Here is a 16,333-nt window from a genome sequence, read left to right as displayed (position 1 = left end):
CTACATGTGCTACCTGCAGTTCCTCAGTATTAATCTATACCCAAGCCAATCACAAAAATTTTCAAAAACATCTAAACTTTCAAAACTTACAAAATATGAAAATATTCTTTGCAATAAAAAACGGAATGAGCAGATGACTCTTCCCCTCAATAGAATGGATGGGTTCTGTACTGATCTGTGGTATTACAGGAACGAAAATTAGCAGGTAAGAACCAATTTTCCTTTCCCTGTATGCACCCAGATCAGTCCAGACTCCTGGGATGTACCAAATCTCCCTACTCAGGATGGGACCTGGAGAGTCCCGCTCACAGAACACTTTTGCCAAAAGATGGAGAACCTGTACCTCCCACATCCAGATGATAGTGTCTCGCAAAAGTATGTAGTTACTTCCAAGTCACTGCTCTGCAAATCTCCTGTGGAGAAACAAGCTGAGCCTCCATCCACAAGGCCGCCTGAGAATGCATAGAATGAGCACGCAATACCTCTGGAACCAGACGACCAATAATAATGTATATGGAACTAATGGCTTCCTTAAGCCAACGAGCAATAGTAGCCTTAGAAGCCTGGAAGCCCCTCTTTGGACTGCTCCTCAGAACAAAAAAGGTGATCTGACCTCCTGAAATCATTTGTTACCTTGAGATACCTCAATAAAGCTCTTCTTAGATCTCACAGCTTCAGCTCCCTCGCATGAGGAGCAGACACGTCCACTGTAGGAAAGGCTGGAAGTTCCACTGCCTGATTGATATGAAACGCCAAAACCACTTTTGGAAAAAAATAAGGTACTGTCCTCAACGAGACCCCTGAATTCGAAATTTGAAGGAATGGGTCACAAAAAGACAAAGCTTGCAACTCAGGAATCCTCCTAGCCGAACATATTGCTACCAGAAAAACAACCTTAAGAGTCAAGTCCTTCAGCATCGCTCTAAGGAGTGGTTCAAAAGGTGCCTCACATAAACCCCTGTGGACAAGATTAAGATTCCAGGATGGAAAAACCCACCGAAGCAGAACCGAAGAACGTCTGGATGTGCAGAAATAGAGGACCTTTCTATTTTGCCACGAAGACAACCCAGAGCTGCCACTTGAACTTTAAGGGATATGAGAGACAAGCCTTTGGCGAAACTTTCTTGCAGAAAGGACAAAATGTCAGAGACCGAAGACCTGAGAAGGCAAACGCATTAAGCGGAGCCCCAGGATTCAAAGACCTTCCATACCCATACACAGAAATATTAGTAGATTTTCTCCTGGCTTGCAACAATGTCATAATGACTGCCTCTAGATAACCCCTGCATCTCAAACACTGCCTCTCAAAAGCCATGCCACTAGACAAAAGTGAGCAGCCTGGTCTTAAAACATGGTCCCTGACACAGAAGACCCGCCAGATGACCAAAGCGAATTGGTTTGTTCACAGCCAAGTTGATCAGATCCATGAACCACAGACGCCATGGACATTCCGATGCCACCAAGACCACTTCTCCCTGATGCTTTTCTATGCGATGCAACACCTTGCCCATCAGCGGATAGGGAGGAAAGACATAGTAGAACCTCCCCCTGGCCAAGGCAGTACCAGAGCATCAACGCCCTCAGTCCTTTGCTCTTGTGTCAGACTGAAAAATCGAATGGCTTTGGCATTCAGCCAAGTTGACATTAGGTCCACATGGGAGGAGCCCCATTGCTCACGAATGAGCTGCATTGCAGACTCTGACAATTCCCATTCGCCGGGATCCAACACCGTCCAACTCAAGTAATCCGCTTGAGCGTTTTCAACCCCGGCTACGTGGGTTGCTTCTATTCGCTCCAGGTGCTGCTCTGCCCAAAGAACTAACTCTTGTGCCTCCTGGGCTACTGCTTGACTCTTGGTTCCGCCCTGACAATTAACATGAGCCACCATCGTCGCACCGTCCAAGAGAACCCTCACTGACCGACCTCTCACTAATGGTAGAAATTCCTGCAAGTCTAAGCAGACCACTCTAGCTGGTTGATAGACCACGCAGACTCTTTCATGGACCAGCCACCCTGAGCTGAATGGTGCTGACACACTGCCCCCCAACCAGAGAGACTGGCATTGATAGTAACTACCACCCAATTCAAGACTTTGAGGTCCACACCCTGGACGTGATTGGAAGTTAGAAGCCACCAGGAAAGGCTCTCCCGAGCAATGCCCTCGAGTGATAACGGAAATTGAAACTCCTCTGAGACCGGGTTCCACCGAGCCAAAAGTGCTCTCTGCAACTGTCTCATGTGAACAAAAACCCATGGCACTAAATCCAGGGTCAAGGCCATAGAGCCCAGAACTTGCAAATAGTCCCATACTTTGGGCACTTGTAACTGCAACAACTGCCAAATCTGCCCCTGCAGCTTCAGCATGTGCTCCTCTGAGAGATACACCTTGCCGACTAGAGTGTCGAACCGATCCCCCAGATACTCCAAGGACTGAGTCAGTAAGCTCAGCGATTGTAGGATGTTGAAAACTTTTTTAAATGACTGGCGACAAAGAACCTCCAACTTCACCCTGATAAGACAGTAGTCCAGATACGGATGCACCAAAATCCCTTCCTTCCAGAATGCCACTGCCACCACCACCATGACCTTGGTGAAGGTACGTGGCGCCACGGCCAATTCGAAAGGAAGGGCCCAAAACTGAAAATGTGCCCCAAAATTGTGAATCGCAGAAAACGCTGCAAGTCCTGATGAATGGGGATGTGCAGATAGGCCTCTGTTAGATCCAGAGACGCCAGAAACTCTACTTTGCGAACTGCTGCAATCACTGTGTTGCGTCCGTTGGTCGTAGATGGCTGCGACCGCTCTGCCTCACCTCTCTTCTACCCTTTTCCTCCTCCCTGGGAAGGATGGCTGCCTCCGGTGCTGATTGCCGAAACCCTCGACATCTCCGATACAGCATGAGCGTCCCCATCGCCATGCTTCTTCCTGAGGCCTCCTAGGCGCGTGCGCGCTCGCCGCCTACGCTTTTGAATACGTCATGGTGGGAACCTCGGGGGTGTCCCCACCACATGATGTCAGTACCTCTGGGTATTTAAACCTCCGCTCCGCTCCAAATCAACGAGTTAGCAAGGACTTTGGCTTTGCTACTCTGACCGCTTCTAAGCTGCTCACTTGGATTCCTCTCTACTCTCTGGGGTATCTTGCTCCTACGGAAGCTCTGGGTACCTGCTCCTGGGGGGCCTCTCGCTTCTATCTGCCCTTCGAGGTTCAACTACCTAACCTAAGGACACCCACTCCTCAGGGGTCCTATTTACTTTCTTTCAGGATCCCTCGGCGCTCCTAGGTACTCGCTCCTCGAGGGCCTATCCTGCTCAGGGTATCCTGCACCTCGGACCCCGGGTCCTTCTCTCCATTCTACTACCAAGGAAGTTACCAGCACTGCCACTCTGTATCGCTACGCTCCAGCTCTCCTTATTCCACCCTTCAGGTTCGGCTTATCCCGCGCTGCGGAACATTACCAAACCTTGCAACATCTGGGTGAGACCATCTTCTATAGAGACTGTCTGAGCTTACTGTGATATCGCTGGCCTACAGTACTATCCCTTCCTTGAGGCAAGATTTATCTTCCAACAGCAGTACAATAAAGCTTTCTCTCCTCAGTGTCTGCTTACTAGAGTCTAGCCAATCATTGTGGTTCCCCATGGGAGGAGTCATCGCCACTTCGACCAAGAGTCCACAATATGCCACAAACCCAACACACTGACCTTTAGGTTTCCATCCGGAAATGCGGAACCTTTAGTGCTGCATTCACTTTCTTTAAATCTAAAATTGGGCGGAAAGTCCCCTCCTTCTTTGGGACCACAAAATAAATGGAATATCTCCCCCTGAGAACCTCTTCGTGGGGAACCAGAATCACCGCCCCCAGGCAATGCAACCGGTCCAGGGTCTCTCAAACCACTACTTGTTTGTCCAAGGAGCCGCACGGGAAACTAGAAACAAATTGCAGACAGGACGAGCAAATTCTAAAGCGTAGCTATCCTTTACCATGCTGAGAACCCACTGGTCCTGAGTAATTTTGGCCCACTCCTTGTAAAACCATGACAGGCGACCTCTTATAATAGGAACGATGGCGTGGACCAGACTCACCTCATTGCAAGGACTTCAGCTTGGATGCACTCCCCCCGGTGGTGCCTCAGAATGGCTTTCAGGCACCCCGAAAAGACTGACTCCAGGACTGCCCCCAAAGGGGAATCTGCCTTTGAGGCCCTGCCACAATTTTTGCTGGACGAGTCCTTCTAGTTACCTGAAAATGAGAACGCACCTGAAAAAACCTCTTGCCCTTAGGCTTATCCTCCAGCAACCTAAGGACCTTATTATCGCCAAGAGACTGCATCAACTGCTCGAAGTCCTCAGCAAATAAGAGTCGACCCTTGAAAGAAGGTGAGGCTAACTGCACCTTGGAGGAGACGTCTGCTGCCCAGTTATGCAGCTAGAGCAACCTTCTGGCAGAGACCACAGACACCATAATCCGAGGTACAAACCAAATCATACAGAGCCTCAACTCGCTCAGCCCTGTCCGCCTCCTTGCCCGACTTCGGCAGGCTTTCTTGCATCTGCTGCACCCAGCGGAGACAAGCGCATTGCATAAAATTAGTACAAATAGCAGCACGCAAACTCAGGGCCAAGATCTCAAATATCCTCTTGAGGTGCACCTCCAACTTATGATCCTGAACATTCTTCAACGCCACGGAGGCTACCACAGGGATAGTCATCCTCTTCATAACCGCTGACACCGCAGCATCGACCTTAGGAAGAGCAAATAAGTTCCAACGCCTATTCAGGCAATGGATAAAGCTTCGCCATGGCCCTTCCCACTTTAAACCCAGAATCGGGAGCTCCCCACTCTGTTTCCACCAGTTTCTTTACTGACTTGTAATATTGGAAGGCCATCAGGGGACCCCGCATCCCATCCAGGCCGTCGGGGGACCCCGCATCCCATCCAGGACTGGATCCGCCCCCTCCAAATCAGAACCTGAAAAGCCAGAGATAGCAAGGCATCAAACTCTTCTCTTCTAAAAAGTCATACTATCTTCAGTGACTGGGACTAGCGGATCATCCCCTTGACCTGCACCTCCAGCCACTGGATCTACCGGACCATCCAGGTTAAGAGCCTCCTCTGCTCCCCCGGGAGCCTCACCAGACTCTCTGGACTCATCCTCCCCTGGGCTAGAACCCAAGGGGGGACCCAGCAACTTCTGGACTGGGAAAACCCCTTGTCTCCTCAAACAAATTTGTTTTGGGCCTAGTGAAATGCCCCTTAGTTGGTTTGGCCGGCTGGGACCACAAATCCCTAGCTGCACAAGCTGCTTGGCTAGGTAAGCCTCATGCAGCAGTAGCACAAGATCTGTAGAAAAAGGCCTTAATGCTCCAGATCTCGCAGAGAAAGAGCCAGAAACTGGCAGCATGGGGCCACCTTCCTCCTCAAACTCCCCCTGATTGCGCCCAGAAACTGAAAGGGCCAGAGACAAGCATGGGGGCGCATCCCCCTCCCCCCCTTGACAGCACGGGAACGGCCAAAAGTGAATCCAAGATGGCCACCGTTCCTGCGCTGATTGGGAAAGGATCAGCACCTCGGTCAGAGCCCCAGAGCGAAGACAAAGCAGAAGCGGGGGACTTCCAACACTCTTTCACGGCTGCAGGGTAATCGGACAAGCCCTCCCCACTCTTGGAACACCCGGCGCACAGCCCAAGCCGACTAAGCTGTGACCGCGTCGAGCCGCGGCCCATCGCACACGGGGAAAAGCTGACTGACACACAAGCAGGAGGAAACCAAAAACAAAATAAACCTACTTCAGCCACCTCAAACCCTGAGGAGGAAGCCGCCCAGATAGCCCAGCTGTGCAACTGCCTTCAGGTCTTTTCCTTTTTTTTTTTCTTTTTTAAACTTTACTTAAACTCACTATCTGAGCCACAAAGTCTACAAAAATGAATAGACTGTCACAGACTAAGAGGATATCTGGAGCCTGCAGCCGCCTGAGTGGCCTCCTGAAAGGGAGGAATCTGGACCCCCAGATTTGCACCCCATGGGTGCACGGTACGAGCACACACAAGGGTCACCAATCCCCGGCTCGTCCGCCTCAACCGGACAGGGAAGAACCCACCAGGATTCAAAAACTCCTGAGAGGAAGGCTCAAAAAGAAAAAAAAAAAATTACCCAGACTGCAGAACTTCAGGGTTTGCACCTATCTACCATCTGCTGGAGACAGAGAAATACTGAGAAATTTTAGGTAGCACCTGTGGTTAAGTAGCAGCGTCAGTTAAACATTCTCTGTCTCCATCTGCTGGAAGGGAGGCAAAACCCAGGAAGTCTGGACTGATTCGGGTACGTACAGGGAAATAACAGATGCACAAACTCTATAGTGAAAGATTTAGCCCTCTCCCCAGACCATGTTCTGAGAAATCACCTCTGTCTCTCAAAACATGATTTCAGATGTGCAGATAAATAGAATAGTTAACAAAGGCAGGGGAGGGAGAAAGGAGAGGGATAGACAGAGAAGGAGAATCCCAAACCTTAAGCCACCCTCCTAATAACTGTAAGAAAAGTATTTGTGCTACATTATTGCAGCTATTGTCTTTGCTATATCTGTATATTACTCATTTTGCAAAATGTAGCATTAGTAATAAAACACCGCTTGCCCTTGCATTTACAGGGGGTGAGTGAGTGCGGTGTGAAGTGCTTTGTGTAGCAGATCCTGTCAGGAAGGGAGCCTGCAGGACACTGGCCTTGTATGTGTTTCAGGGGGATCGGATACGGGCCTTAGCACACCCACAGAGTGAACCTGTGACAGAGATATCCCTCTGCCGTCTTGTAATGTCTCTGAACCTCTCTTAAACACACAGGGACTTCTTCTGATCTTCTGTACCACTCGTGCACGCAGGATCTGCTGTAGCACAGGGGTTCTTAACTTGCTGTTATATGTTCACATCGGTGGGGAACGGCCGTTTGAGGGTAACACGCAGGCTGCTTACCATTTCCTTCCTGGGGGCACAGCTCACAAGGATCCCCCCAGCCTTCCCCAGGCATCTTGCTACAGCAGCAACGGGCCTTCGTAGTGTTAAAGGCTTTGGGAACAGAACACTTCCCATTGTCAAAACGAGTAAAGCAGAAGCTCTGACGGGTATCTGTAAGGAAGAGAGGGTGAGAAAGATTATCCAGGGGGGGGGGAGATCGGTGTCTGTATCATGGAGAGATTACGACGGAAAGATCTGAGTCAGTAACAGACAGAAACAGGGGGAGATTATCCAGGAGTGAGGGTGGATTTCTGTATCTATAATAGAGAGAAAGGGAGAGAGATTACGCAGGGGAGGAGGGAGAGATCTGTGTCTATAACAGAGAGAAAGATTACCCAGAGGCGAGATTTGTGTTTTTTAACAGGATTACCTGGGTAGGGGGAGGTAGGAGAGGGTATCTGTCTGTAACAGAGAGAAATGGGGAGGCATTATCCAGAGGAAGATCTGTCTGTAACAGAAGGAAAGGGGGAGAGATTACCCAAGAGAATCTAACATAGTAAGATAGTAGTAAAATAGTAAACTATTATGTTTCTATGTTAGATCCCTCAGATAATGTCTCTTCTTTTCTCTCTGAACAGACACAGATTCTACTTTGGGCTATTTCTCTCTCTCTCCCTCTGTTACATGCAGCTATCTGTGTCTGTAACAGGAAGAGGGAGAGGGAAGGAGGACTGGTCTAGAGTGTGGCAGCTAAACTGTAATGCTAAAGAAATGTAGGGTTATGCAAAAACCCGAGAATGGTCACTGCAGAGGGTGATGTTCTCCGCACAAAAGTAAGTGTGGGAATTTGGGGATGATCATATCTGATGATCTTAAGGTGGCCAAACAGGTAGATAAGACAATAGCAAAACCCAGAAAAATAGCCCCCAAGAAAAGGGAGGCAATAATACCTCTGTATAAGACTCTGGTGAGACCTCATTCGGAGTATTGTGTACAATTCTGGAGGCCACACCTTCAAAAGGATATAAACCAAATAGATTGCTCTACAGGGTAGCTACTAAAATGGTCATTGGTCAACGGTCTTCACCAAAAAACATAGGACAGACTTTAAGATCTAAACATGTATATCCTGGATCAAAGGAGGGAAAGAGGAGACAGAGATATTTAAGTCCCTCTAAGATATAAATGCACAGGAGGCAGGCCTCTTTCATTGGAAAGGAGGGCCTAGACTAAGGGTGAACGGAGGTAAACCCCAGAGTAATCTTAGAAAATATTTCTTTACAGAGAGGGTGGTGGACGTTTGGAACAGCCTCCCTGTGCAGGTGGTGGAGACGAGGATCGTGTCAGAATTCAAGGAAACATGGGGCAAGGATGGAATATCTCTGAGGGTGAGGAAAGGACTATAAAGCTGAGCAGCAGATGTGGATGGGCAGACTGGGCTGGGCCATATGGTGTTTATCTGCTGTCATGTTTATGTTTCTGTGTAAGTGCAAATCCCTCCTCAGCTCTGCCCCGGGAACACCTCCGCTCAGTCCGGGTAAACTTATACGCATGCAGGACCCATGCACATAAATTTACCTGCATATCGGGCGGCAATTTTACAGCAAGTCATGTCCATGAGTAAGGCACCGTTTTACCCATGGAAATACCTTTGAAAATTATCCTCGCTATCCCCATGTCTTTGCTGACATCCGCCACCTTCCCTGCACTGCTGCCACTCTCTCCCCTCTATGCCTGGGTCCCTCACATCCCCCTCCCTCTATCCCAGTGCCACTGACAGGTGCTCCTATATCTTCGTGTTGCTGACATCTGCCACCTTTTATCCTGATGTCTGTACCGACACCCCCTCCCCCCCTTGTATCTCCATGTCCCTCCCAACGTCACCCTCTTTGTGCGAACATCCCTGTCCTGTATCCCGACTCCCTGTTGGTGCCACCTCTCGCCTGCTGGCGGGACGCCCCTGCGGTCCATGGGTCCTCGCTCGTTTCCTAATGTTTGCAATGCAGCACTCACCGAAACACCTGCGCCCGTTGTCAGAGAGGACGAAGCCAGGGGGGCAGACACACTGGAAGCTGCCAGGAGCGTTGGTGCAGCTGCCGAAGAGACAAATATTGGGCTCCTCATCACACTCGTTGATATCTGGGGTGGGGGGCAGAAGAAAGGATCAGAAAAGACATTAGGGAGGTGCAGGGAAAGGACTGCCTGAACTAATGAAGTGGAGGACTCATGGAGAAAGCTAATAGTCATTTTTTGCTCACTAACTGTAGTTATGGGATTCTAAAATGCTATCTAAAATACCTCCAACGCAATATGGAATCAGAAAAAACCTAAACACTGAATCTCTCCTCCTCCTCTCACTAAATGACATAATACTAAGAGGCTTCGACAAAGGTGAAAAATACCTACTCATCATTCTTGACCTCTCAGCTGCTTTCAACACAGTAAACCACAATATACTGTTAGAACGACTGAATCAAATCGGCTTAACTGACACCACCCTACAATGGCTCTCTTCCTATTTATCTGACAGAATCTACCAAGTTTTAATCAATAACAACCCATCCAAACAGATCAACCTCAACACTGGAGACCCTCAGGGATCAGCGTTATCCGCCACCCTATTTAACATATACCTTCTCCCCATCTGCCAATTACTAAAAGATAATGGAATCACCCACTTCCTCTACGCCGACAACATTCAACTTCTAATTCCCATCCAAAATTCGATTGAAGACACCTACAAGAAAATCTCGACTCTACTTATCTCAATTAAACATCTCCTAAATTCTCTGAAGCTCATAATCAACATCGACAAAACTGAAATAATACTCATGGACAAAAAACCCAATCCAACTCCGCCACCCCTGCCTTTACTTGACAAACAAATGAACTCTATACTCCCCACCACCCACACCAGGAACCTTGGAATTATCATCGATAAAGAACTTTCATTCAAGAACCACATATCAAATAAAACTAAAGAAGGATATCATAGACTTCTAACCCTAAGACACTTAAAACAGTTTCTTAACCCTTATGATTTCAGAACGGTTTTACAACTACTCATTTTCTCCACCTTCGACTACTGCAACTCCTTACTAATTGGAACACCTTATTCAAACCTCAAACCACTCCAGATTCTGCAGAACTCAGCAGCCAGAGTTCTGGCAGGAACAAAAAGAAATGAACACATAACGCCCATATTGATCTCACTTCATTGGCTCCGAATTAAAGCACGCATTGAACACAAATCAATGACCATCATTCATAAAATTCTAAACAAGGGCGACAGAGAGAACAGAGTCAGAAGGGTGAGGAGAAATCCCGGCCCATGCAATTACCTGCAGCTGAATTTCCTGCCCGACGGAGCTTTCGCCGGACTGCCAGCTCCCTGTGAGCTTGGGCGCGCCATTGACGTCATCGAGGGGAGGGACCGGTAGGGCTAAAACCGGCCCCCCCTGCGGCGCTTAGACGGGCCACAGAGAGAACAGAGTCAGAAGGGTGAGGAGAAATCCCGGCCCGTGCAATTACCTGCAGCTGAATTTCCTGCCCGACGGAGCTTTCGCCGGACTGCCAGCTCCCTGTGAGCTTGGGCGCGCCATTGACGTCATCGAGGGGAGGGACCGGTAGGGCTAAAACCGGCCCCCCCTGCGGCGCTTAGACGGGCGACAGAGAGAACAGAGTCAGAAGGGTGAGGAGAAATCCCGGCCCGTGCAATTACCTGCAGCTGAATTTCCTGCCCGACGGAGCTTTCGCCGGACTGCCAGCTCCCTGTGAGCTTGGGCGTGCCATTGACGTCATCGAGGGGAGGGACCGGTAGGGCTAAAACCGGCCCCCCCCTGCGGCGCGCAGTCGTCGCCGGCGCGCTGCCGAAGCCGCGCGCGCCAAAGGGGCGCGCGGCTTTGTCCCAGATCTTCAGGAAGTTTTGAAAATTCAAAAATTCAACAACTTTTCCTCAGAACTGTAAGTGTTTTCTCTCCCCTTCTGACTAAATAACTTTCTTAGCCTCGTTCGGAGATCCTAGTTGTACCACCTGGGTTTTGAGGGAATTTGAATATTTTCCTAAACCAATATGCCGCACACCAAGAGAAAGGGCAGACTTCGCCCAGAGACCCCGACTGGTCTAAATTCTCCCTTATCTCAACCATTGATTGAAAACTTCCTCAAAACATTAAATGCGGTAACACCGGGAGGCAGTTCCGTTTTGGTGGTTGACCAGGAGCAGGTTCAATCACCTCAGGATCAAAATCAGATCTCATTGAGCCCCGGAGCCCCTATGACTCCAGATCCGCCTAACCTGACACACTACTCAAATCCAGAGACGACAGATCCTACCAAAGATGTGGTTCTGCCGTCTAACTTCGGGGAGGACTTGGGGGATGATGTTAGAGTTCAAAGAGGAAATCTTGGGGTCTCCCCACTGGTTGAAGTAGGGAGGAGCAGTGGGGGGGATTTTTTACCCCAAAGTCCCTCAACATCAACACCGATTAGCGATAAAGGAGGGGCAGTTATTCCATCCATGAGAATGGATAACAGCCCGCAATCTGGCAAGGTTTTACCTAGGAAGGAAAGCTCTGAGGGGAAAGATTTACATGCGGTTACGTTAGAAAATATAATGGGAGTACTAATGGATTTGAAAGCTTCAATGAACAACTTAGAAATTAAAATGTCTGAAGTACAAGCTCAAGGGAAAGTAATTGAAGATAGATTAAAGAAACATTCTGAGAGAATTGAAAATTCTGAAACAACATTAAAACAGATACAGCAAGTACAGATAGGATTAATAAAAGGTGAAACAGCTAATTCAAGAAGAATAGAATTAATAGAAAATAATCTCCGGTATAATAATGTTAGAATATTGAATTTTCCTTCTGTAAAATGTATTTCCCCTATGGAACAATTTAAAAGATTTTTGAAAGAAAATCTACAGTTTTCCCAGGAAAAAATTCCACCAATAGAAAAAATCTTTTTTATTGAAAGTAAAAAGAAGGAAAAATCAAATTCTATTAGTCCATCGATGCATTTAGAAAATCTAACAAATTTTCTAGAGGAAACTATGGGAGAACAAATTGATTCAAGGGGAACGTTGTGCGTAAGGTTTTCAAGAATGGAAGATAGGGACAATATCTTGAAATTATTTTTGAAAAATCGAGACAAATTGTACTTAAAAGAAAAAATGTGGATGTACCCAGACATCACACGATGTACTCAATTAAGGAGGAAAGGTTTTCTGCAGATGGGCTCCGAAGTTAAAAGCTTGGGAGCCCAGATGACAGTTTATTTTCCTTGCAAATGTGTGTTAAAATTACTAGGTGTAAGGTATGTTTTTCTAGAACCCTCAGAGCTTAAAAAATTCCTGGAGGCTAAATCATCTAATAAACCTGCCTAGATTGGTCATAGATAAATAAAAAGCAAATAGCATTTATATCCCAGGTAATAATTTATAACTCCTTTTTTTTATAATTGCTTCAGATAATTCTATGTATCTAGGACCTCTAGATTCCTTATAAATGGCTTATATAATTGTTAGAATTAGTAAATGAAGATATTTAAGTTTGATTGATTACTTATTATATATAGCCTTTTCAATGACATGTGTATATGCTGTCTATAATATGTAAAATTGCATAAACAAAATAAAAAAAAAAAAAAAAAAATTCTAAACAATGATCATCATGGACTAAATGGCTTAAACATAACCCTCCAGAATCCTCAAATAAACCTATGTTCAAACAACTCAGGATGCTTAAACATCCCCCCTATCAGAGATGCGCATCTAACAACAAGAGAAAGATCCTTTTCCATTGCCTCCCCTAAATTTTGGAACTCCCTACCCAAAGATCCGAGAACCCAACTCAACCTCAAAACGTTCAAAAAAGACCTAAAAACATTGCTGTTTCGCAAATTCTACACTGACCTTCATACTTCTGAACATCCTAACTCCCAATCGAACTTTCATCCAAAAACCTCAAAATAACTTCTCTCCAACCAGAACAAACAATCCCTCCTCTTCCCACATAATGATACTTTCTGGAAATGTTTAACCTCTGTTTAATTGTTATATTTTTTCCACAATTGTTAAGAGAGTTACAATTAAAATTTTGTAAATCGTTATGATGGCTCTACCGAATGATGGTATGTAAAACTCAACAAACAAACAAACAAACAAACAAACAAATAAATAAATAAATAAAGGTTTGTAATAATTCACCACTGAAAGAAGTGTAGACTTTGATGCAAGCAGTGCCGTGCTAGAGAGAGGAGCAGCTCTTGTACAGTGAGAATCCCCACCACCCACAACAAACACAGATTCTCATTCTGGAATTAAATAGAAGCTGCAGTACCAGGGAGACAAAGGGAAATGCACAGAAAGGTGTGGGCTGTCTCTGGGACATGAGGCGAGGTGGATAGGAGGGAGCCAGGTCAGGGCATTGAGAGGGCACAGGAAAAAGCTGCCTGGCTCTGGCGCAGAAAGGGAGGGCATTAGCCGGCTCTGTGGCAGGAAAGAATGGCACAGGGGGCAATTGGCAAGATCTGGAGCATGAGGTAAGGAGGGCACAGGAGGGAATCAGGGCAGGAAGTGAGGGTTATAGTAGGGAGTCAGCTGGTTCTGGGGCAGGAGAGGTGGGCACAGGATGTGTTAGCCGGCTCTGGGGCAGAAGGGACGACGGGTGGTAGATGGTTGACTCTGGGATAGGAGGGAAGAGCACAGGAAGGAGTTAGTTGGCTCTGGAGCAGGAGGAGAGGGCACAGGAAGGAGTCAGAGCAGAAGACGAGGATATAGGAGAGCGTCAGCTTTCTCTGGGACAGGAGGAGGAGGTCTATAATGGCATCAGTTGGCTCTAGGGCTGGAGACCAAGGAACAGGATGGCATCGCTGGGGTGCTGATAATGGACCTACGGATGGGCAAGACAGTGCTGGGAAAAGGTAAGTTTTTATGACATTGCTGGAGACGGGCAGGCTGTGAGGTTGGTGCTGTTAGGGTATTATTCTTGCTCCTAAGGTGCAGAAGTCTCTGTGTTCACTACTTTGATCACTGGGGTGATTGTTTACAGCCACAATGCCCAGGAGTGCAAAGGCTTCCCCCAACCCCTGGAAACTATTCTGTTAAGTCAGTACCCCCAGTCAGAGCCAGGAGAAAAGTCTCCATTACCTATGCAATTGTCGTTCTGCACTTCGTATCCCGGGGGGCAGATGCAGCGGAAAGAGCCTTCCAGGTTCTGACAGGTTCCAGGGGAGCAGGTGCCGGGGAAGCTCACACATTCGTTAATATCTGAGAACAAACAAGACGATTAGCGCCCTGTGCTGCCTTGTCCCTCTTTAACGCCGAGGGCGATGAGCGCCATGGCTATCTACATCACCAGGATGGAGCTGTGCCACGGCTGGATGACAGCAGCAATGCTCCCATGCGGGGGGGGGGGGCCCGGCCCTGCGACTTTGCTGGTGAAACTGGAACACAGGATGGGGAAGTCTAGCTAAAGGTCCAATGGGGCAGAGAGCAGTAGCCGGCCAGGCGTTAGAAGGGGCCATCCCCGCTGGCAAAAGATGGGCACCCAGTGGTTGGGTTGCATGCTTTACGAGCATGCAACCCAACCACTGGCAGTAATGTCGCGCACAAGCGCGGTCTTACTGCCAGAAAAGTGACTCTTGCGTTGTCCGGGGGGGGGGGGGGCTGGAGCTGCCCCGACCTTGCTTCCCTTCGGCGAGTCAGGGCGGCTTGGCTTTCCGTCCCGTGGCAGCAGGGCTCCTGCTCTCACCTGCACAGTTCTTCCCGTCGGCCGTGGTCTCGTAGCCCTCGCGGCAGAGGCACTGAAAGGAGCCCACGCTGTTGATACACTCGCCGTTTCGGCACACCTGGCCAGCCAGGGAAGAGCACTCATCAATATCTGGACGAGAAGGAGAGATTAGTCAGAGATCACACCAGGAGGCCTTCGCACAAGGCTTAAGCCGTGTGCGCCTACAACTAGGCCAAAACGTCCAAGACTTATCCACAGCTTTATGAAGAATTATGTTGCTAGAAGAGGATGGGACATGGACAGGTTTTATAACAGCAATATAAAGAAAAACAGAGTATTTTATATGAAAAACTAAACAGAAACAAGCACATATCACTACTGGTTACAACATTGGTTCAGTAGATAAACTGGAGACACAAAGACTTCCAGTTGTGTGCCTCACACTCAGCCTAGCAAGTCACCGGCACTCCCAGCCTGCAGCGCCTCAGGCTCAGCCTAGCAAGTGACCGACACTCCCAGCCTGCAGCACCTCAGGCTCAGCCTAGCAAGTCACCGGCACTCCCAGCCTGCAGCGCCTCACACTCAGCCTAGCAAGTCACTGTCACTCCCAGCCTGCAGCGCCTCAGGCTCAGCCTAGCAAGTCACTGACGCTCCCAGCCTGCAGCGCCTCACACTCAGCCTAGCAAGTCACTGTCACTCCCAGCCTGCAGCGCCTCACACTCAGCCTAGCAAGTCACTGTCACTCCCAGCCTGCAGCGCCTCACACTCAGCCTAGCAAGTCACTGTCACTCCCAGCCTGCAGCGCCTCAGGCTCAGCCTAGCAAGTCACCGACACTCCCAGCCTGCAGCGCCTCAGGCTCAGCCTAGCAAGTCACCGGCGCTCCCAGCCTGCAGCGCCTCAGGCTCAGCCTAGCAAGTCACCGGCGCTCCCAGCCTGCAGCGCCTCAGGCTCAGCCTAGCAAGTCACCGACGCTCCCAGCCTGCAGCGCCTCAGGCTCAGCCTAGCAAGTCACCGACGCTCCCAGCCTGCAGCGCCTCAGGCTCAGCCTAGCAAGTCACCGGCGCTCCCAGCCTGCAGCGCCTCAGGCTCAGCCTAGCAAGTCACCAACGCTCCCAGCCTGCAGCGCCTCAGGCTCAGCCTAGCAAGTCACCGACGCTCCCAGCCTGCAGCGCCTCAGGCTCAGCCTAGCAAGTCACCGACGCTCCCAGCCTGCAGCGCCTCAGGCTCAGCCTAGCAAGTCACCGACGCTCCCAGCCTGCAGCGCCTCAGGCTCAGCCTAGCAAGTCACCGACGCTCCCAGCCTGCAGCGCCTCAGGCTCAGCCTAGCAAGTCACCGACGCTCCCAGCCTGCAGCGCCTCAGGCTCAGCCTAGCAAGTCACCGACGCTCCCAGCCTGCAGCGCCTCAGGCTCAGCCTAGCAAGTCACCGACGCTCCCAGCCTGCAGCGCCTCAGGCTCAGCCTAGCAAGTCACCGACGCTCCCAGCCTGCAGCGCCTCAGGCTCAGCCTAGCAAGTCACCGGCGCTCCCAGCCTGCAGCGCCTCAGGCTCAGCCTAGCAAGTCACCGGCACTCCCAGCCTGCAGCGCCTCACACTCAGCCTAGCAAGTCACTGGCGCTCCCAGCCTGCAGCGCCTCAGGCTCAGCC

The 16,333-nt window shown here is 49.2% G+C and overlaps 1 protein-coding gene across 1 annotated transcript in view; it reads right to left on the bottom strand.

Moving 5' to 3' along the window:
- Positions 1 to 16,333, bottom strand: part of LOC115097632 (fibrillin-2-like) — a 421,199-nt gene that overhangs the window by 66,683 nt on the left and 338,183 nt on the right. Inside the window, 4 exon segments of the mRNA XM_029613571.1 lie at positions 6,970 to 7,122; positions 8,965 to 9,090; positions 14,105 to 14,224; positions 14,709 to 14,837. Coding sequence (XP_029469431.1) covers positions 6,970 to 7,122; positions 8,965 to 9,090; positions 14,105 to 14,224; positions 14,709 to 14,837 — 528 coding nt within the window.

Source organism: Rhinatrema bivittatum, chromosome 8, assembly GCF_901001135.1.
Source record: "Rhinatrema bivittatum chromosome 8, aRhiBiv1.1, whole genome shotgun sequence".
Classification (NCBI taxonomy): Eukaryota; Metazoa; Chordata; class Amphibia; order Gymnophiona; family Rhinatrematidae; genus Rhinatrema; species Rhinatrema bivittatum.
This window is presented reverse-complemented; position numbering and strand designations above follow the sequence as displayed.